At 36.9% G+C, this 23,705-nt stretch overlaps 1 protein-coding gene and 1 pseudogene across 11 annotated transcripts in view; both read right to left on the reverse strand.

Annotated features, from left to right (window-relative positions):
• Window positions 1-23,705, reverse strand: part of Huwe1 (HECT, UBA and WWE domain containing 1, E3 ubiquitin protein ligase) — a 170,138-nt gene that overhangs the window by 114,878 nt on the left and 31,555 nt on the right. For all 11 annotated transcript variants that reach the window (XM_023708167.1, XM_023708162.1, XM_023708166.1 and 8 more), the window contains 4 exons: window positions 14,910-14,978; window positions 8,464-8,562; window positions 7,473-7,679; window positions 4,179-4,331 (listed from right to left, as the gene is read on the reverse strand). In XM_023708167.1, coding sequence (XP_023563935.1) covers window positions 4,179-4,331; window positions 7,473-7,679; window positions 8,464-8,562; window positions 14,910-14,954 — 504 coding nt within the window. In that variant the 5' untranslated portion in view covers window positions 14,955-14,978. The remainder of the gene's footprint in view (window positions 1-4,178; window positions 4,332-7,472; window positions 7,680-8,463; window positions 8,563-14,909; window positions 14,979-23,705) is intronic.
• LOC111814507 lies at window positions 23,013-23,135 on the reverse strand (annotated as a pseudogene).

Below are 23,705 nucleotides of genomic sequence, written 5' to 3' on the forward strand. Positions count from 1 at the left end.
CAAAAATCACTCTTTTTACCATTTATGCATTCTGTTCAAAAGCTACTCATGTTACTTAGTATGTTCCACTGCTTATATCTGCTACATATTACACAGTATGTATTACTTTTAGTCTACTTGTACTGCACACTGATATTGTCTCTAATTCATTTCCACAATGATGAAATATTCTGACACATGTCACATTTATGGAATAATGCATTGTTTTTGAAATATGTACTCAGGAATACCAGTCTATATTCCTAAGGGTTCCTATAGCCTCAAATATCTACCAATACTTACTATTATAGTTTTCCGAATTAGTCAACATGATGTTTACAAAGTTTTGTTTTTTATTTTTATTTTCCTAATCATTACTGTGGTTGGGCATTAACACACATGCTAAATTTTCTGGTCTATGAACTATCTAGCTATATCCTCTGTTTATCCTTGTGGATTTGAAGGATTTTTTCAGACATCCAACAATAACAGTCCTTTGTCAGCTTTAAAACATTGCTAAATAGCTCTAAAACTGTCGTCTTTGGTAGTGGTGCTTAATTGTGTGCAGATCATCTATTATTCCATTAACTATTTGAAAGTGTTACAGGTCCATGAAAAAATGAATTTGTATCAGGATTTTATTCAACAACATTTTTTTTTTTTTTGGTGGAACCAGGGATTGAACTCAGGCCCTTGTGCTTGCCAGGCAAGTGCTTTTTCTACTGAGCCATCTTCCCGGCCCTCTTCAACCACATTAAGTACAATAATTTGCATAACTGACAATTTTTCTCAATAAAGACAGCAATGTGTTAATTTACATCCCAATGTAAAGATACCAAAAAGTAGCACAGAACTATGCTGGGTTTTGTTTTATCATAAAATTCAAAGTTTTACATTTTGGTTTATACTTTTGTGACTAAAATTTCCTTCATCACCATTGAATCATAATTTATGTACTATTATAGTTTTAATAAATATGGTTTATTTCACAGGCATTATAATTGTTCATACTGTCAAAGGGTCTTTTTACCAATCATTTTCAAATTGGCTATTACTAATCTCTTGAGAAGTAAGTTATTTCTGTAGATTTACCTTTTGCTTGGCTATCACTTGTTTTATTGGTTCTAATAACATTTTATTGTCTCCCCACCAAAACCCAAACACTCAACTCTATCAGCTACAAATAACGTTTCCTTTTCAATAGGTATTCTTAAATTTTTTCTTTTTGCTTATTCTTCTGGTTAGGACTTATACAAATTTATGACAGAAATACTACTTCTCATTTTTGTCTGACTTTTGAATAAGCTTCCCAATATGAATTAAAAGTTCCTTTTCCTAATTTCCTGAGCTTATATTAGCATTTTATTAATGTGCTGAATTTTATCAAATGATTTTGGAGCATTTCTTAAGCTGTAGAATCTGTCTTACTAATTGTTTGAGACTGAACGTGTAAGTGCTTTGAGATTTTTTTCCCATAATTTTATTGAGAAACAAATAGCAATGAGACAGTTTCAAACCAAATTGGTAGGACAGTTTCAATAATTAACATACTGCATACATTCTTCCTAGTGGTTAATTGCTGTACAAGATGAGGACATGATATCCTATTTACAAACACTATTACAACAAATCCCTCTATTCATTAAAAGAATGTAACTATATATTTATCCTAACCATTTTGAATACAGATACAAAATGGACATTCATCTGTATCCCCTTTTTTGTTTAGTCCCATTATTTGAATATTACAGGTGTGTTAACTCAGCAAAATACTCTGAAAGAGTCCAGTAGTCCATAATAGTATTGGGTCTTCTGTTTGACGGGCAATGTCAGAAATTGTTGGCCTGAGTCCTCTACAGCTCAACATAAAAGCGTAGCTTTACTTCTTATATTTCGTTTTTATATTTTTCTGCTGGATGGTTAAGACCAAGGTAAAGCAGGACCTCTGCAACAAGAGTTGTAGCTTTTGGGTCTGATAAAGTCAGTGAAATCCTCTCAGGATTTATCCTGAGATACTGTACCTCTGATTGTAGAACCTTTGTCAGTGTCAGCCATGTGGATGAGTCACGGCCATTGCTTGGCCAATGTGCTCTCTGTGAAAGCCTGAGAGAATGTTTTTTTCTCCATGTGACTCTCCTTAGGCACACTCTACATCATCCATCACTTTCCTCTTTGGCCCCATAATCGTCTTGAAAGAACGGCTATCATAAAGCAATCATCAACAACAAATGTTGGAGAGGCTGTGGGGAAAAAGAAACCCTTCTCCACTGCTGGTGGGAATGTAGACTGGTACAACCGTTATGGAAATCACTGTGGAGACGCCTTAGAAAAGTTGGACTGGAAATCCCATTTAAACCAGCTATTCCTCTACTGGGAATTTTCCTGGAGGATCTGAAAACATCATATCATAGGGATATATGTGTGTCTATGTTTACAGCAGCACAATTTGTGACAGCCAAATCTTGGAAACAACTAAGATGCCTATCACCTGACGGATGGATGAAAAAGATGTGGTATTTTTATACAATCGAGTATTACTCAGCTATAAACAATGATAAACTCAAAACCTTTATATTGAAGTGGATGCCACTTGAAGATATACTCATAAGTGAAATAAACCAGACACACATGTGTAAATATCATATAGTTTCCCTAGTATAAGAACTCAAAAGAAGAAATACAAATAGAAAGGTATAATACAAGTAAAAGGAAAGCAAGAACACGAGGACTAAATAATTAAGAGACGGAAAGGAGAACAGTTAGGAAAGATGACAGTGAGATTTTTAATAATATGAGAAAGTGCTCATAGCATATGTCTAGAATGTAGGTAGCATAGTTGTAAGTGTAGCTCAGTGTTAAAGAGTATTTGCCTAGCATACAATAAGCCCTGGCTGGATTCCCAACACCATTAAATCATTCAATAAATAAAAATAAATGAAAAAAGGAAACAGATTGCAAGTCTACATATGCATATTTGCAAATTCAAGAAGAAAAATGCTCACTAATTAAATGAGGCTTAAGTGAATTAAAAGTGATATTTTGTACATAGTTCCTACATGCTATAGAAATTGTGGTATATACATACAAAAATGATTTTTAAGTGATAAAAGCACCCTCAAATTTGAGTTATATTAATTTGTGAGGTAACCTTTAAATTAGCTTTTAAAAATCCATTCTTCACATTTTTCTTTTAAGAAAGCTTTCCATAAATGGATATCTTTCATACTTTAGTATTATCAATTATCCTCTAGCCATAGTGGACAACAGCATGGCAAAACTGAATTTTCTTGAAAAAGTTTTTTTACTTAAATCACAATCTCTAAACTAAAGTACTAATCACAGACCTAAACATCCTCTACTTTTTTTTTTTTGTATTTTAGGGAAGGGTCTGTTGTTCAGGGCCTCACCACTAGATCAGACTCGTAGTGATCCACCTGTTTACAGGCTCCCAAGAGCTGGGATTTCAGGTGTGAGCCACCATTGCCCGGTCTCAATTGCAGTCTCAGTGCACCCCAGAGGCAGGGCTGGCAAGGCAGGCCCAGGGAATCGAACCCCAGCAAGCAGGCACTTTAATCTGCTGAGCTTTTTGGCCAGCACAAAGACCTTTTTTTTTTTTTTTGCGGTACTTATGATTGAACTCAGGACCTTGTGCTTGCCAGGCATGAGCCATCTCCCCAGCCCTATTCGTCCTCTACTTATTCTGAAACAACTTTAAGTTTATATAACACCGAATTCCCAGATTAGAAAACATGAGAGCTAATAAGACTCCAGTTCACCTAAATCTTTTTATAGTACTGTTTCCTTCTCAAGCAAACTATCTGAGTATGAACTTTCTTTCCAGAAGACAATTTTCAGGGATAGGGAGACAGCTCAGTGGCACACAGCCTGCCTGGAAAGCAAAGGTCCTAAGTTCAATTCCCAGTACAAAAACAAAAAACTAAAAACACACCCCAAAAACCAGAACTGAAGTTTCCAGTATTGAACAAAAGAGTTGGCTTTTTGAGCAGATTCATAAAAAACCCTTCCAAATTACTTAATAGCAAAGAAAGGATTTCTGGAACTCAACTAAGTTTTCCCAGATTGTTCTATTCACAATAGTCAAGTTAGCTCAGGGCTTCTACTCCAATTTGACACTGTAAGAAATGTCAGCTAAAAGGAACCACAATCTTTATGCCTTCCATTCTTGACCTAAGACTCACCTCTGCCAGATGTTGTAGTCGTGTTAGTAGTGGGGTTCTCTTGTCAGATCCAAGACGTGTGATGTAGTTTGATCTTTTGCTAAATACATATAGAAGGTTAAGGACTGCCAGCACCACTTGCATATCAGAGGAAGCCAATAAAGTTGTCAAATGCTATAAGAAAAAAGGGCAAAAGTACAAGATTTTAGGCAAACTTTTCCCTGAAATTTTAAATCCCATGTAATGAATTTATCAACATTCACAAAGAATAAGTTTAGTAACAAAACAAAGGATTAATATTTGAGATCATGTAACCTTGTTCATGAGGAGCTTATAACCTGGCAGAAAAAACAGAAGAGTGAAATAAAGATAAAAGTTTTAGACAGTAGTTCAAACTTGCACAGGTGTTCCGAAAGAAAGAAATGAGATAATAAAAGAAACAATCTGATGTAACAGCTATGTTTGCAAGTAGATTAAAACACTGTTTGCAACTGGACACAAGAAAGTAATGGGCAGTGGCCGTGACTCATCCACATGGCTGCACTGACAAAGGTTCTACAATCTGAGGTACAGGATCTCAGGATAAATCCTGAGGGCATTTCACTGACCTTCTCAGACCAAAGAGCTACAACTCTTATTGCACAGGTCCTGCTTTACCTTGGTCTTAACCAGCCAGTAGAAAAGTATGAAGATGAGATATAGGAAGTAAAGCCATGTTGTTATGTTGAGCTGTGGAGGACTCAGGTCAATAATTTCTGACATTGCCAGTTAAACAGAAGACCCAGTGCTATTATGGGCTACTGGACTCTTTTAGAATATTTTGCTGAGTTTACACACCTATAATATTCAATAACGGAACTTAGAAAAAATGGGGTATACCGATGAATGTCCATTTTGTATCTGTGTATTCAAAGTGGTTGGGATAGATATATAGTCGCATTCTGTTAATGAATAGAATGATTTGTTCTAATGGTGTTTGTAAATAGGATCACAAGTCCACATCTTGTACAGCAATTAACCACTAAGAATATATGCAGTGTATTATTTCTTGAAACTGTACTTTCGATTTGATTTGAAACTGTCTCATTGCTATCTGTTTATCAATAAAACTTTGAAAAAAAATAAAACTAAAGATACAATATTTAAAAAAAAAAGAAAGTAATGGAAAAGAAAGAAAACTATGTACAGCAATTAACCACTGGGAGGAATGTATGCAATGTGTTAATTATTGAAACTGTCCTACCAATTTGATTTGACTCTGTCTCATGCTATTTGTTTATCAATAAAATTATGGAAAAAGAAAGAAAACTGTATAATCCTATATTCTTAATGAGACACAGAACCCGTCCTGTAAAAGCCAAAGATCCCTATAATAGCAGGGGACAATTATGTAAGACTTTCATATATTCTTATAACATGAAAGGGATTACTGTATTTTGGTTTTTAAATACAACTAAATTCATCAATAAATTGAAACACTGAGAAATAGAATTGTATATAGTTTAACTGGAAATGAACCAAGCAATTTTTGTTGGCTAATTATTCTGAATGCCATGGATTTCCCTGAGCAGCCTATTTAACAGAATGCTTCTCTAACACTCTCTTAAAAACATTTGTGCAGCCAAGCATGGTGGTATACACCTTTAACCTCAGGAATTGGGAGACTAAGGCAGGAGGTCACTGTGAGTTCAAGGCCAGCCTGGGCTACATAGCGGATTTATGACCAGCCTAGACAGTGAAACCCTGTCTATAAACAGCAGCAGCAAGGATAACATCTGTATGCTAGATCTTTAGTTTAGTTATCCCATATTTCTCCTATTTCATTTCTACTTGTTTAATCTGATTCTGATAGAAAAGTAGCACAATTAAAATTAACAGGGCACCTATTAAAGATGAGAAGATGTTCAAAGTTAAGATAAAGGAATTTCTTCATATAGTGATTTTTGACAAATTCAAAAACTCAAGTGATTGTTCTTTCAATTTTACTCTTTTGGGGGAGGGGGGCAGCTCAGCATGCCCTAAGGGCAGGGCTGGTGAGGCTCAACTTTACTCTTTAAGGACACAGAGGATGTTATGGGTACAGCTGGCCCTCCACAGATGTGGGTCTTGTGATCTTTGACTCAATCAACTATGGATGGAAAATATACCCTTACTGAACATGTACACTTTTTTCTTATCAGAACTCTCTAAACAACTGTTTACACTACATTCACATCACGTTATCTATATCATAAGTAACTTAGAGATGAACTGAAATATAGGAGAAAATGTACATAGGTCATATGCAAGCATCACACTATTTTGTTTGATACTTGAGTACATACTATTTCGGAATTCTGGAACTATCTCTCCCCCACTCCAGATACTGAGTGAGAACTATAAATACAGGATACACGAAAAAATGCACATCTGGTCAATAGATGGTGGAGCCTCATATGGAGGACCCTACGGGACATTGCATATTGCAGAAAACCCACTACAGTTTTGGCCCTTAGAAAAGAAATTGCAAATGTACGTGTAGCAATCCCAAGGATACCCAAGCAGCAGTTTGCTGTGCTAACAATAAATGTCTGGAAGCTAAAGGCCACCCACTTTGAGCACCACTTGTAATTGTAGAGTCCAAAGATAACTTGATGGGGGCTAGGGAGATAGCTCAGTAGAGAAAGTGCTTGCCTGGCAAGTGCAAGGTCCTGAGTTCAATCCCCAGTACCATCAAAAAAAAAAGGGGGGGGGGCTCAAAGGTAACTTTTCTTTTTACTTTTCCTCAAGTGTATATACTTTTTCTTTTTGGAGGATTCTGTATTTTGGAAGGATGTGGGAGACTAGTTAAGTTGAAAAGCAGTACATTAATATGTTAAGGAAATCAAACTATTCCTAACAGTTCAAATAATGTTTGGTAAATTGTTTAATAACCCAATACAAAGATTATTTTCTTCAAATTCTCAAGAATATACCTAAACAGTGCTACAGTTCTCATTTCTTGAATCTAGAAATGGCAGGGTGAAGGTGATAGAACACAGCCTGCCCATCAACTTTAAGAAGGTAATGTTTAGAAGCAAGAAATATCTTAAATATTTTTTTTAATTCCATTTGGCATTGCTAGGGACTGAACCAGAGTGGTGTACATGCTATGCAAGTGTTACCACTGAGCTACATTATCAGCCCTTATCATTATGTTTAATAAAATATGTGCTCTAAAATATCTAAAGCACAATGTCAAAATAATGCAGCAACTATTAGAAAAAGCACTTTCTTCTTTGCCACTATACACAACCCTAGTTGAAAACAGATCACATAGGTCTGAACCTCTCTTACCTCTATGGAACTGTACAGATGCCGGGAAAAGCTGTACTCAATAAGCAAGGCTGTGAAGTTCAACACAGCCAAGAGAAGCATTTTCAGCTGCTCTCTTTCTGGCCTATCACATACAAGCATCCATGACATATTCTCCACTGTTTGTCCAGCATCTGCCAGAATGCCATCGAAGCGGTCCAACAGGTCTACCCAGTGATATAACTCGCACTAGAGAGCAAGAATAAAAAGCATTTAGGAAAATGTTAAGAGAACCATGTTGAAGGTTTGTAGTAGAAGAAGGTTTGTACAAGGGACAGTGAACCATGATACCCCAGAAAATTTAGTTCCTACCTTTCCCCATGTAAGATCATATTTTGAGCTAAAAGAAACTGAAGTTCACTGTTAGACCAATCATAGTAATGGGCTACCTAGTAGACACAATAAAATTCCTAAAGCTAGGTCTTCAGAGGAAGAATTCTGAGGGTTATAATGACAGGAACTACAGTATTACCACTAAAATCCATTTTGTGTAAAGAAGTCATTTTCAGAGTCATCTGAAAAAATTCTCTTAATCTGAACGTAAAATTCCTAGCTAAGTGAGTCGGTACAAGCCTTAATTCCAGCACTAGGCTTATGTAGGAAGATCACCAAGAGTTCAAGGCCACACTGAACTACACTTGCAAAATCCTGTCTCAAAAACAAAACCAAACACAATCAAAAAGCCAAGACAAAAAAAACTCCTGAAGAATAATTCCAGATGCTATTTCAAACACTTTACCAATACCTGTGTAAGCAGTACTCATCCATAGCTATCAAATCCCCCCCACCTAATTTTCTGGACAGATAGACTAAAGTCACTGGTATAGGGCTATGCTATATATATACTACATGACCCTTGGTAAGTAATCTGAATCAGGTTACCCAACTGTGGTTTTCTCTTTCCATATCAGAGCACACAAAATGAGGTACTCACATAGCAAGTGTCATCTTTTGTAGACATGTGTTCACATACCTTTCCAATGTTCCATGTTTTGATTTGCTGTAGTTCCAAGAGGAGTTGCTCATCATTACAAACTTTGAGTTTGTCTATTAAGGCTCTGCAATCTGCAGGCTGAGAAAAATAAAGAAATATTCACAAAAATTGTTTTGAAATGAAAGAAGCAAAACGGGAAAAGTAGCCTTTAAATGTACAAAGTAATTTTTTTACTTATATAAAACTGGAGATTCTCCAGATGATCACGTGAGATTAACATAAAATACTCCTGAGCAAACACTCACTCCCAGCACTATCTACGTATTTTTGTCTATAGATCAAACTACTTAGAAGGGTAAGAGACTACAGATGTAAAGGAAATAAGCCAAATATACAAAAGCAAAATTAAGAAATCTGTATCATGGTTGGAAAGGTAATCAGAATGCCTAGAAGGTATGCTGAGTCAAACAGTAAAAGGCCTGAAAAAATTTGTATTTGAAAGCCAGGCAAGATGGCATACAGCTATAATTCTAGCACTTAGGAGGCCAGAGCAAAGGTGGACTGTAGCAAGTTTTAGGCCAGCCTGGGGTAGATAATAAATTCAAAGCCAATCCAAAGTACAGAGCAAGATCCTGTTTTTAAAGAAAGTTCAGTTAAAGGACTAGACTAGCATTGGCTATATTTTTCACCAATATTAAATCCACTAATTGTAAAAAGGGAGCTTCTTTTTTTTTTTTGTGGAACTGGGCATTGAACTCAGGCCTGTGCTTGCCAGGGAAGCGCTTATTCTACTGAGCCATCTCCCCTGCCCGGAAGCGAGATTATGAACTCTCTAAAAACTAATACTCTAGAGTTGATGGTTCCCACCTCTATACACTCCCGCTCTCTTGTACTGATAATGGGATTACTGGGTAAAGAGTTGACTGAGAATTTATATTAAAGATTCCCAAAGTAGAATGAATAAATGGGATATAGACTGGAACAGGGAGGCATTCCATTAATGGCTGACAGCTGGTAGAAGTTATTATATTTGTTCTATAAATCTATAAAGGCAGTATGGTGTCCTGGGAACACACCTAGATTGAAAAACCAAACAAACATATGCTCAGTTTTTAGTTTATGTACTAAGCTGATTCACCACGAGCAAGTCCAACCTCTCAACCTATTTTCTCACCAGGAATACAGACCTAAGAAATCTTGTGAGCTTAAGTTCAAATATCTGCCACTACATAAAGTACTGTACTTAGCCATATAACAGGAGCTTAAATACTGAAGGACAACATGCTACTGTAAAGAGTATAGGCTCTGTCAGTAAACTGCCTATCTGAAGCTCAGCATTCTTTTCTGCAAAATAAGTGTCACTTATAAATCCAACAGTGCTGCTACAAGATTTAAACGGGGGAGGGGACTGATTTTCCACATGTAAAACACAATATGGCGAATAATGATACTTCAATTTCTAATAGAATGTAGCTATTCAAAATATAATTTTGTGATTCTATGGGTCAGGTAACAGCTATTTAAACATCTGGGTCTTATAATAACTTGGTATGTTAGACATCTCTCAGTCTTTATAACAAGGCCCAATAGCAAGCCAACAGACATTTCTGAATATAAAGAGATGGTAGTATGGTCAAAACTCAAGGGATTTTAGCCATAATTATGGCTTGGGTCCTAGTAGCACTTTTGGTTAATACTTAAATCAGGCACTTGGGTCTAGTAAGTCATAAGATTTAAGTGGTAGGACAAGTAGCATTATAACCAGGACCTGTTTAGTGCAATCTTTTCTTGATCCAAATATCACTAATATGTGCTGTCCACTAAATGTTTTAGTGATTACCTAAGAACTAGGTCAAAACATCATGTCCAAATGTGACATAAATTGGCTTCAAATTCCGAAGAACCACAAATACACTGTTTTACTTTCCTTGTGGCATGCAGCACAAATTACAATAACTTGTCTCTCAGTTTTGAAGGTACATTCTACTATTCTCTAGAACTTCAGGCCTTTAGAAAGTTTCCTGATGTGGCTGTTTCTCAGGTTTTCACAAGATCCTCCTCTGACTCTCTGGGACACATATATTTAAGATATTTAGTAAGGTACTTGTGTTTTCTGCTAAAAATATCCAGTTAGCATAAAAGCATCTTTTCAACCCTATACCTGCCATATAAATGCAAAGCAAGTGCAATTTTTCTCATACATGATAATTTTTTTTGGTCTTTATGAGATAAGCTTTCACAATGCAGTTCAGGCTGGTCTCCAACTTGCAAGTTCTGCCTCTGTGTCCCATATGATGGATTATAAGCATGCATCACCAAGCCTGGCCTATGGTCATGTGAAAAGCAATTTTCTGGGCAAGTAACTTCATGCCAATTACCCTGTTGTTGTTGTTGTTTTTTTTTTTTTCTCTCCGTCTTTAGGACAGGGTCTACAGGGTCTCACTATGTAGATCAGATTCATAGTGATTCTCCTATTTTCAGCCTCCCAAGAGCTGGGATTAAAGGCCTGCGCCACCACGCCCAGTCTCAATCGCAGTCTCAGCGTGCCCCATGGATGAGGCCGGCAGAGCTCGCTGGGGATTGAATCCTGTCTGCTGTGCTCTGCCTAAGCAGGTGCTTTAGTCTGCTGAGCTACCAGGCCTGCCTTTTACCCTAGTTTTGTACTGATTTATTCCAATAGTTATCAAGTTAAGGTGGAAAATTCCTTTGCAGTACTCTCATGTAGGGATCTATTTGGTTCTACCTGGGGAGAAATGGCAGTGGCAATGAAAAAAAATAGACAAGACGACAAAAGCTGGGCTAGGTGGTGCCTGGTCTGCCTGATAGGCAAGACTAACTCCACTGCACAACAAAATAGTTCTTTATTTACATTTGTGCAAAGTTAGGAACACATAACATAAGGTTACCTAGCGACTAATAGCGGGCCTTAACCAGACAGGATGTTTCATCTCAGGACTGAGGCAGCTTGTTTGCTTTAGGCACTGAGGCCTAGTACCACCTAAACACATTTGATCAATTTCCTAGCTTTTGGGGCTCCCAACACTCTCACAGTACATAAAGTGATTTAAGAAAAGTGTTTTCTTAAAAAAAATAATTACCACAGTATAGGAAATTGGGTACTGCGCATTTCTCAAGGAAAATAAGTAACTTGAGCCTTAAAAATAAAACTTACAAATTATAACTCTAGGAACTTTATCTGAAGTAGCTAGGAAATACATATCAAAATAAAAACTACAGGGGCTGGGGAGATGGTTCAGTAGAATAAGTGTTTCCTTCACAAGCACAAGGGCCTGAGTTCAATACTCAGTTCTGCCAAAATAAATAAATTAATTAATTAAAACTACAGTTCTCAATATCTACAAGGTTAAATCTTCCTAGAGGATTCCTTCACATATTATCTGAAATGTTCTATGACTATTGTCATTGGGATATTTTTCCTATTGATACTAAAGTTACTAACTACACTGGGTCCTAAAGATTTTCTCCAGCTTATCATATGCCTTCCCACACACACCTGCTTCAACTTTACATAAGTGTAAGCACATAATAATCAGTGTATAAAAATAGCACATAATAATCAATGTACACAATTTGGTCAGTCTGGATGCATGCAAGCACTCATGTTATCACAAGAATCCAGGTAATAACCACATCTATCACCTCATCACTTTCAAGTTTCCAAGTCTCTTTATGTATGTCTCTTAGTGTTACAAGAGTAATTTATGTGTGACCTCACCTAAAAAAAAACAAGTATACAATACAATAATTTACTGCTAACTACAGGTACTACTATGTTCTGCAGATCTTTGGAATTTTGCCTCATGCAACTGCAACTTTATACCCAATGAACATTTCCCCCCATGATCTTTTCACTTTCTAGTAACCACCGTTTCCTGCATCTGTACCTTTTACTCTTTCATTTCAGATGCCTTAGGTAAGAGAGACTATGTAATGCTTGTCCCACTGTGACTAAATTATTTTACTTTTTCAAATATTTTCTGGATGTTAATCTTAAAAATATGTAAGAAATTCCTGCAATTCGTCAGCAGCAATAGTAACCGCCACTACCACCTCACTAAAGTGTGAGCAAAGGATTTAAACCAGCTTTTCTCCAAAGAAATGTCAGTGCCAATAAGTATTTAAATGTAGCTGACATCGTTAAAGATTGGGGAAATACAAAACGAAATATAACCTGATGCCTGTTAGAATGACTACTTTCATATATCTTTTTATTTTGGATATGGCATTTTGGTTTCCATTATGGTTTCTTTGCTTTGCTTTAATCATAATGCTTAGAAGGTCAATCCTCTTTGGGAAAAATTGTAAATCCAGTAATCCCTCTCTTAAATTTTAAGTAAATCTACATACTACTATTTATAATTACATCTTGCTGTATAGAATTACATCCTTAAATCACATTCAAGAAAAATGCAGAGCCTCAGTAAAATAGGAAAAGGCCTCTATCATTTTGTTAAACACTGATCTGACAACATACAATCAACTATTCCAGTTGAGACACAGCAGTCTGCTGTACAAATTCAATCTTATCAATAAAGAATCATAAATTGTGGAAACTCATCATAATCTGTGAATGTTAGTTTTCCTCATGTGTGAGAGCAAACAGATTAAAAAAAAACAGGTTCATATTGAAACAGAGAACTGAAAATAAGGGCCAGGGATGAAATGCATAAAGAAAAGAGAATAGATTCATGAATAAAGTACAGAACTGGAAGTTAAGTGCTGGGAACACAGCTCTGTGGACGTGTTTAATACATGCAAGGTTCCAGGTTCATCTGTATGCTCTATTTCCATAATTTATTTCTGCCTTTTGATGTATGTAGAATTTAAACAGCCTCCCACCTCCCATAGGTCAAAAAAATTGTACTGGCACTAATACTATCTTCCCTACAATATATATTCCTGCTATTGTCATTTCTTCAGAAAGTTCTTGTGTATATTTGGATCTTTTCTCCTGATTTTCAAATCTCTTATGCATACACTAGTTTTTAAACTGTACTTTCTGAAGCCAAGTTTTCTTTTGCTCTTTAGTTTCTGAAGATATCCTAACACATATGGCTGTCGAAAGTTCTACATGCCAAAACACATAAAAATCAGTTAAAAGCAAATAAAAGTATCTGTAACACATATGAAAATGAATATACGCAATACATGTGGCATTTAGTAATAAAAAATATCTGAAAATCCAATGCCAAACACAAAATGAAGGCACAGGATGAAAACCAAAGTAAGGCCAATACACTTGAAAAACACTGAAGCATTAAAGCAATGAAAATTAAATAGTCAAATACTTTTATCCCCATCTAATACATTTATAAAAATTAAAAGACAGTCCAAAATGCTGGCAAGACTATGAGAAGTACTTCTCATATTCATTAATATAATACTGAATGAAAAGGTCACAATAATTGTATGGACACAGGCAGTAATCTTTTTAGATCAGAAAAGTCCAGCAAAAATGTTATTAATGGTTATCCCACAGTGATATTTGTCAGGTAGTTAACTTAAAAATTTAAAAAGTGACCTACATTTAGAAAATGAACTAAGCTAGGTGTGGTGGTACATACCTATAATCCTGTCACCCCAGGAAGCTGAGGCAGTAAGATCAAACATTTGAAAGCAGCCTGGGCAACTTAGCAAGACTCTATCTCAAAAATAAACAAGGGCTGGGTATGTAGATCAGTGCCAAGACACTGGATTCATTCTCCAGTACCACAAGTGGGAGGAAGGAAGAAAAGGGATGACTAATTTACTACATGCAAAAATGTTATGCTAAACAATTGTCTCATATCAAGGAAGGAGGAATTATCAACCCCATTTTGCAGCTGTGAAAGGTTAATAAACCTACAGAAAGAAACAAAAGTCTAGTCACATTCAAACCCACCCAGATCTAATTCCAAAGTTTGTGTTCTTTGGACTATGGCACTGGGAGTCTATGAGACTATTTTAATGCAGTATTTCCTTAACCTCACAATGTAGTTCAAAAGTCAGCTGATGGAATACTTGAATAAAGCTGAAAAATATATAATAAGGGAATGAAATTACTAAGGAAAGTGTCACCACTCTCATTTTCTAAAGAAACTGGGAAATATCCAATACCTACAGTAAAATTTGAACCCACCTCATTTTTTCCATTTTCAATACACAGGTGTAGTAGCATCCTTAGACCCTAGTTCAGATACTGACAGCTATAATGTAGTGTTTACTTTTCACTGGTCACACACTCGTTTTCATTCAAGAGAAGTTGAAAAGAAAATCTGTTTCAAGATAAATTGTCATTTTCTTTTTGTAGTGTTGAGTAGTACTGAATCTAGGACCTCATGCATGCTAGATACTTCTACTCTCCTAGCACTCCAAGCTATGTTTATTACATTGTATATATAAGTGATGATAAATTTAGAGTATCAATATTGGTGAGCTTATTTTAAAATCAAAACAGGCAAAGCAAATTTCTTCTGAGTACTTACAGCTTCAGTAGGTGTCTTTTTCAGTTTGGTTCTGTCTACTTTCATGTTTTCAATTTTCCGCTTTACGATCTAAAAAGAAAATCCCCAAAGAAGTGAGTATTATAAGGTGTAATTTTGAGCTTTACAAGCTTGGACACAGACAATATAGAATCAAGACTATGCAAAATATTTAAAAGCATTAACACTGGAGTCATGACGCTATGTCAACACATGGGCATAACTATGACGTAAGAATCTCTTCAGATGAAACTTGCCTACATCCCTTTGTTACACAAGCCTAAAAAGTGTCTTATGAACAAAGGCAACATATAATGATGTACAAAACGCCCATTAGCAATGTCCTAAGAATAGAACATAATCACTTCATTAGTATAATCTTTACTAAGTACAATCACTTTAACTACATCATTTGGAAGGCTCAAAAGCAAGGCAAAAGGTCATTTGGACCCACAATATAATTTCTAAGTGGTCATGAATGGCAAACAATTCCTTTAAGATGTTCTGATCGAGGAACAGAAAGAAATCAAGGTTTCTTACATTACCAAGTAGGAAAATGTGCAGAGAGGCACAGGCTTTTTACTGGCTCAATATTCTGCCACTCACGATATACTTGCTAAGCAGTAATCACCATCAATATCCTTTTAAGAAGGCTAAAAGTAAACAAACCAAATACAAATTTCAGGTAGTTTCTAGACTAGACCTACTCCAATATGCTCAATACTATGGAAATACCATGTGTGGCCTGGAGCCTTTCAATCAATGGCCACTTAGGAAGGGTTGGTGAAAAAAAATCCAGAACAGGTTCTACAACATTTTATTTTGCTTTTTATTGACATATGATAATGAATGGGGCACAGTACGTTTTGACACATGAATGCAACTATCGTTTTCTACTTTTTGGCTTAAACAATAGAAATTTGTTCTCTCATGGTTTTTATAAGTTTATTAAAGTTTTGGTTTTTTTTTTTTTCCAGAACCAGGGATTGAACTCAGGCCCTTGCGCTTGCCAGGGAAGCACTTCTTCTGCCGAGCCATCTCCCCAGCCCCTAAAGTTTAAGTTTTAATTGACAAAAATGATACATATATATGTAACATGTGTCTGAAATATGTATACATTATAGAATGACAGAACTGACCTAATTAAAATATGCATTGCCTCACAGACATTTTTGCGGTAAGAACACTTAGGAGCTACACTCTCAGAAATTTTCATATGAACACTATTTCTCATCATATTGTAAATACATTTCTTAAATTTATTCGTACTTAACTGAAACTTCATGTCCTTTGATCAACATTTTCCCATTCCTCACCCCCAGCAAATACTATTCTACTACCTCTCACTACCCAATTTGAAAATGCTATGTAGTACACACTACAGAATCCAGAAATGTACGCATAAAAATATGCTCAATTGATTTTTGATGCAGGTGAAAAATCAACTCGAAGACAGTTTCACCAACAGTTCCCAAAACAAGTATCTCGTAGACAAAAAGATGAACTTTGTACTGATACCTGTGAACTAAGCTACTGCACTGCAGATGGTAATTTGTAATAGTGGTTTCATGTTGGGAGTGCCTGTCATTGTGGTATTCTGAATATGGGCGGCTTGTCATGACATGCCAGTTACTGCTAAGATGTCTCTCGGGTAGGTGGATGTTCAAGAAGAAGGGAGTGGTGAATGAAAGCAAGAGACAGGAAAAGGAATATTGTGGGACTGTCCTGCTTCAAGGTTGTATATGGTGAGATTTTTGGACTTATGTGCAATCATGAGAAGTATAAAATTCTTTATCCTATTTTTAAAATATAATCTAATTTTTAAATTTTTTTATCATATTATGTAGGGACTTAAAGTTCAACATATCAATACTTGATGAAAAATACCTGTTCCTTATTATGCCTAAGATGTTTGAAATGCAGTGAGATAGTGAGGTTAAGCTTGATAGCCTAAATCGTCTGATACTAACAATAAGCTTGTCTTCTGGATGGTTAACAACCTAAGTTTGCAGACCAAAATTAGAGAAAAAAGAGGGCTAAAAGGAAAGCCAATATTTTGGCCCTAACCTTCTAAGGTCAATTAAGACTCAGGACATATGAGAACTTGTACTGTAACGTCATGTACCTCGGTAGTGTCCCAAATTTTCTGATCAAGAAGATTATGGGGCCAAAGAGGAAAGTGATTGATGATGTAGAGTGTGCCTAAGGAGAGTCACAGGGGGAGAAGACACTCTCTCAGGCTTTCACAGAGAGCACATTGGCCAAGCAATGGCCGTGACTCATCCACATGGCTGCACTGACAAAGGTTCTACAATCTGAGGTACAGGATCTCAGGATAAATCCTGAGGGCATTTCACTGACCTTCTCAGACCAAAAAGCTACAACTCTTGTTGCATAGGTCCTGCTTTACCTTGGTCTTAACCATCCAGTAGAAAAGTATGAAGACGAAATACAGGAAATAAAGCCATGCTGTTAAGTTGAGCTGTGGGGGACTCAGGTCAATAATTTCTGACATTGCCAGTTAAACAGAAGACCCAATGCTATTATGGGCTACTGGACTCTTTTAGAATATTTTGCTGAGTTTACACACCTATAATATTCAATAACGGAACGTAGAAAAAATGGGGTATACCTATGAACGTCCATTTTGTATCTGTGTATTCAAAGTGGTTGGGATAGATATATAGTTGCCCTCTCTTAATGAAGAGAATGATTTGTTCTAATGGTGTTTGTAAATAGGATCACAAGGCCACATCATGTACAGCAATTAACCACTAAGAAGAATATATGCAGTGTATTATTTGTTGAAAGTGTACTTCCCATTTGATTTGAAACTGTCTCATTGCTATCTGTTTATCAATAAAACTTTGGAAAAAAAAAAGAAAGAAATGAACAAGCCGAAAACAAAAAAAACCAAAACAAAGCAGTAGACTGAAAGATTGTCGTCTCAAGTTTTAACATAAAATTGGGACCAATGTTAACAATAGTGTACTATAACCATAGTTTTTTCTAAAATGTATCTGCTCTAGCCACAGTGAGATAAGAATTGCTAACTTCATGAGATGACTATGTCGATTTATTTCAGTATAACAACCAGATCACTATAAAAGTTTTGCATAACACCCTTTTGTATACTTTACATATATACAATAAAATTTATTTTCAAAAATAAAAAAAAGATGAACTTTGACTTAGTAAGTTTAACACCTTATAAAAAAATGAACTTAAAAAGCAGCAACAAGTTAAATGTAAAACCATAAAACTTACTAGGTGAGAATATTTGCAAATCACACATAGTACTTAGAACACATAAATAAACTCAAAATTCAAAGCTTTAAAGTTAACTTAGTAGGACTGGGGAAGATAGCTTGGTGGTCTAAATGCCTGCCTAGCAAGCACAAAGACCCAGGTTTGATCCCTAGTAGTGCATGCCATACCAGCCCAACCAGGTATGGTGGCGCACGCCTGTAATCCCCAGCTGAGACAGGAGGATCACTGAGTCCTCTGTGTAACAAAGCTGTGTACCAAATAAATATTTTTTAAATGCTAAAATAAAATTATCTCAGTAAACTCGGAACTGAAAGGAACTACCTCAAACCAGTAAGTATCTATAAAAAGCTTCCAACACTTACTGCACTTACTGGTAAGAAACTAGAAGCTTTCCCCTATAATTATAAACAAGGCAAGGAAAATGACTTCTTAAAACTGCATTGAAAGTACCAGCTAATGAAGAAAAGAAAAAGAAGGCATATAAATCAGGAAAGAAAAATAAAAATTGTCGGGCTAGGGAGATGACTCAGTGGAATAAGCGCTTGCCTGGCAAGCACAGGGTCCTGAGTTCAATCCCTGGTACCACCACCAGAAAAAATTGTCTTTATCACTGATACCACCATTAATGGAGAAAATCTGGGAGACAAAAAAAATCAAGGAACAGGTTGATTATAGTAATGTTGCAGTACATAAGGTTAATATACCAAAGTCAATTGTATTCCTATATACCAGCAATAAATAGAATTTGAAATGAAAAAGCAGTATTAATTTCATTAGCATCCAAAAATAGGTACTCAGGCATAAATCTACCAAAATAATACAAGCTCTCTATAAGGAAAATCACACACATGCACATACACACAAAAGAAACCAAATAATAAAATAAAGGGAACGCTATTCCATGTGCATGGATCAAAGAACTGGTTTTGTCAAGTAGTCCGTACTTCCCACCTTGATCTATACATTGAACTCAAGAGCCCAACGTGTTCAACTTAGCCAGTTCCTTTCTCACAAAAAAAGCTAGGGATAGAGCTAAGTGTGAAGGTCCTAGGTTCAATGTCTATTACTACAAAACAAAGTCTATTAAAATGAATAATCAAATCTCCAAGATAAAACCATCAAGTAACTTATGAACTGAAATAGGCAAATCATAACTATTTTACTGGCATAAAAATGTAGATGAAGTCACTGGTAAATCTTCACAAAATAAGCATCTGGATATAACTAAAGCTGTTTTGACTAAGGCTGCTGTAACTAGTCAAGAGTCTGAAACAACAGAAAAGACTGGATAATTCAGAAAAGTAAAATAATTGTCTGGAAGGGTATCCAACAGCTCAGCTCACAGAACAGAAGGCTAGAAGATCCACACTCAAAAACGTAGGCAGAACTAACCAAGCTGAATAGACTGGAACTACAGCCAAGGACCTCCTACAGAAGCAGCTGAGCTGGGGGTGCTTCTTGTAGCCAATATCAGACTTTGGATGCCTAGAAGCTATTGCCAGTGAGAGCATGATTTGTAAACATCTCAGGTTATTTGCATCAGTGGCTATCTACACTCTTAACTCTCAAGTGTAAGAATCTGATACACTCAATCAAAACAAAACACAAAAAAACTGCTATCACCACCATCACCATTACTAAAACACCACCAAACAAATGAATACACATGCACACAGCCACAAGTACAATGCTAGTTAGGTCTACAGTTCCACTGCAGGAATTATAGTCTAAAAACAAAGTATAGGGGCTGGGGAGATGGCTCAGTGGAATGAGCACTTCCCCGGCAAGCGTAAGGGTCTAAGTTCAATCCCTGGTTCCACTGAATAAATAAACAAACAAACAAACAAAGTATATCCTTTAAACATCAATTTAAGAAATTCAGAAGCTGTCGAGTTTCCAGTTGTATTTCTAAACTGGGTTCACATTGAATACCAGTGTTTTAGGGAAAATTTTTTTGAGTGACCACTACAATCCCAACAATTCTAAGCCAGATTTCCCCTAATTGCATCTTGTACATTTGGGAAATGCTACAAACAGAATTTTCCTTCCTCTAGAACAGTCATGTGTCTGACATTAATAGCTCCAAGAACTTTTAGGTAAAAGAATCCTATTATATCCCAAACATGTTTCCAAGTGACATCTACTGAAAATCTGATTCAAAAGGTCCAAAGAATACACTTTAAAACATGCTGCCCAGGGTGCTTTATATACTATTCTTTTCACACAGTCCTCACTACTTAAGTTTTGTCACTTTTTGACGGGGCCGGGGAGATGGCTCAGTGGAATAAGCACTTCCCTTGCAAGCTAAAGGGCCTGAGTTCAATCCCCAGTTCCGCAAAAAAATAAAAAAATAAATTTAAAAAAAATTCAGAAAAAAAAGTACGTTTCCTGGTTAAGTAACTGTGGGCACCAAGACAGTGTAAGAGCTTGTAGAAGAGAATATAAACGTGATGGAATCTTTTACATTTAGATCTGATTCAAAAGATTATTCAAAGAGAAGCTGAATGTAAGGTGAAAAACTAAGCTACTGTCAATCTCAAACAGGAATTAAGGAACAAGCTCCACCTAACTTTTACGAGTTAGGTTAAACAGATGTTATCACTATTACTGTACATAAAAAAGTAGTCTGAAACAGCTTTTTGGAAATGGCTCACTGCTCCTGTTGGACCCCAACCAGAACCCGAGCACCAAGCGATCTCTAGGCTTCATACCTATTTCCTAAATTCAGGTTAGAAAGACAAGTTGAGCCTAACTGCAGTGGTACGTGCCACCTTGTGGCGGGAAGCTTGGGCCAGGAGCCCCGGCCCCGCTTGGCCTCCACAGCCACTTGCCCACGGCCGCCCACTCGCTCACCAGCCACAGCAACATGGTGTCAAGTAGGGAGTGGGCCCCCCCTGAGGCCCACAGATGAAGAAATTAGCATACAGAGAAATTGACTTGTCAGAGGTCAGAGCCAAGTATTGCCGGATCAAAGGATAAGGCCAAAAGGCCTTAATTTCTTTGACCAGTTTTTTAGTTCATTGACTATGCAGCTTAGGGCAATAGACTGGAATGATGTTAAGAAATACAAATATGATCCCTGATCAGAGTGTGCACCTCATTACCAAGAATCTAGTGCTTTTTCCATGGCCCAATGGGGCCCTGTGTTGCTTCACTATTGAGGAAGCTTCAAGAAATACTGGCTTGCTACAGTGTTTCAGCTTGAGTCTACACCTTCCCTGCTCCATCATAGGGTCACCTCTAGGTCATTTTACCTGAGACAAATACCTAAAAGAAACATGTTCAGTCCCAGCACCTGTCCACTGCTTCAAGCAGTCCTACACACCTCTCCAAGCAATGAGATCAGCATGAAATTGGAAGCAGAAGACCCCAGGAACACCATATCCATCCATATTGCCACAGTGGTTGGGCTGACATGCCCGCCTCCGCCTGCACCTTGATGGCACTAACAAGAAGAATGACTTCTGGCAGCTGGTTGCCTCAGCTGAAATTAGCCTTTTAGGAACTGTGAGAAGAATATGGGCATGCTGCAGCACTTTGTGGTCTTGCTACGCAGCTCAGACTCAATGATCTTCATGTCTCAGTCTCCCCAGCACTGGGATCATAGGTGTGCACCACAACGCTGTTTCAGTGGCTGGCATGGTGCACCTGGGGTTCCAGGGTTGGGACAGAATGCAGTACCGGGGATCAAACCCCACTGCTTGCACTTGTCAAGCATGCTCTTGGACTGCCAAGCTATCTCCGCAGCCCACGACTTTTTAAAAACTTCTTATTATGTATTTGTACAGAGTCTCACTACACAGCTCATGCTCACAGTAATCCTCCTGTTTTCAGCCTCCCTAGTGCTAGGACTACAGGTGTGCACCACTACACCAGGACTCCAGCTCAGCATGCGGCACCGGAGAATTAAACCCTGGTCCCTGAGCTTGCCTAAGCAGGCGCTTAGTCCGTTGATCTATCTCCCCAGCCCTCACTTTATCATTCCATTTTCTAAAAATACAGACAATACAGTATTGAGAATTTGTCTTTTATGTATCTTTTATATGTGTATACACATATTTGCCTATAATGCTTATGTAAAAGGTGGTATACTTTTAAAAAAGGCAAGCCACTTTAAGGAGACTGTTATGAATAACCACCCATAACGACTACCATTACTTAAATACTTTCATTTAATCAAGCATTTATTGTTTTACTTCCTCATTTGCCTAGCCTTTACTTACCTATGAAGCTTGAATCATGGTTTTGTAGATTTTACATTAAGAACAAGTGTTACAAACAAAATGTATTGAGGGAAGTCACTATTTAAAGGGTGAACGCATTCTGTAATAAGTCCCAGTTGATAACATTTAGAAATAATGACTTCCACTGACATCAACTGGAAGTTATTCTTAACTGCAGGATTTCAAGTCCCATGCAGATTTAAGGAAGCAGAATCTGAATTTTTTCTTTTTTAATGTATTTGGTACAGGGTCTCATTACGCAGCCTAGACTTGTAGCGATCCTCTGTTTTCAGCCTCCCAGTGCTGGGGTTACAGGTGTGTGCTACCACTCCAGGTCTCGGTGGCCGGGTCAGGTTGCCTATGGGTGGGGCCAGGGACCAAACCCCACTCCCTGAACTTGCCTAAGCAGGCATTTAATCTGCTGAGCTATCTTGCCAGCCCCCAAATCTGAATTTTTATTAAAGAGCCTTAGATGGTGTGTTTATTAGCTTGAGAAGCACTAGATACATGCTTAGAATCAGTAAACCTGGGTTAGAGTCAATGCTGCATCACTGAATAACAATGGACAAACCCATTTGCTAGTCTCTTAGAGAATGTGTTGGATGAAAGTGGGTTTCTTTTGAAATAGGAATATTTCAAGTCGTCATGGCAGGGTATTGGGAAATGTTTTCAAATGGCAATAATCACGCCTCAGATAAACCTCATTGGCTACGATACTGCCACTGTGCATACAGCAACTTTCTCTTAGTTCAATGAGAAGAAACTTTTGAACAAATAGTGTTTAGACAAGATACCATGTTTGCATCTTACACTATGAATAACTACTACGAAGACAACAATATGCAGTGCATTAATTATTGTAACTGTCCTACTAACCTGTTTTGAAACAGTCTCACTGCTACTTCTTTCTCAATAAAATATTAAAAAAAGAAACAGGAATAAATAATCTCACAATTCCAAACCCACTTTCATCTAACACATTCTCTAAAGACTAGCAAAAGATTTAAGTTACTTTCCTAATAACTAAAACCTTTCAAAGGCTCCCCTAAAACTGTAGAATATACAAACCTTAAACATGATCCACAGGGCCCTGGTATGACTTGGCCTCTCAAACTCTGTCCAATTTCTTCTTTCTCTATAACATTAGTCTTTCAATGTAGTTCTGAAAACTCAAGAGTTCTTTCTAGCTTCCAGTCCATTGCTAGAGCTATTCCCACTACACACTGTCCTGATCTCCTTAAGTTTTTCTACAGCTATTTCAATTTCAGGAACTGACATTTAAACTAAAACTCAGAGAGGCTTCCTA

Source organism: Octodon degus, unplaced genomic scaffold (assembly GCF_000260255.1).
Source record: "Octodon degus isolate 3935 unplaced genomic scaffold, OctDeg1.0 scaffold00335, whole genome shotgun sequence".
NCBI classification, from domain to species: Eukaryota; Metazoa; Chordata; class Mammalia; order Rodentia; family Octodontidae; genus Octodon; species Octodon degus.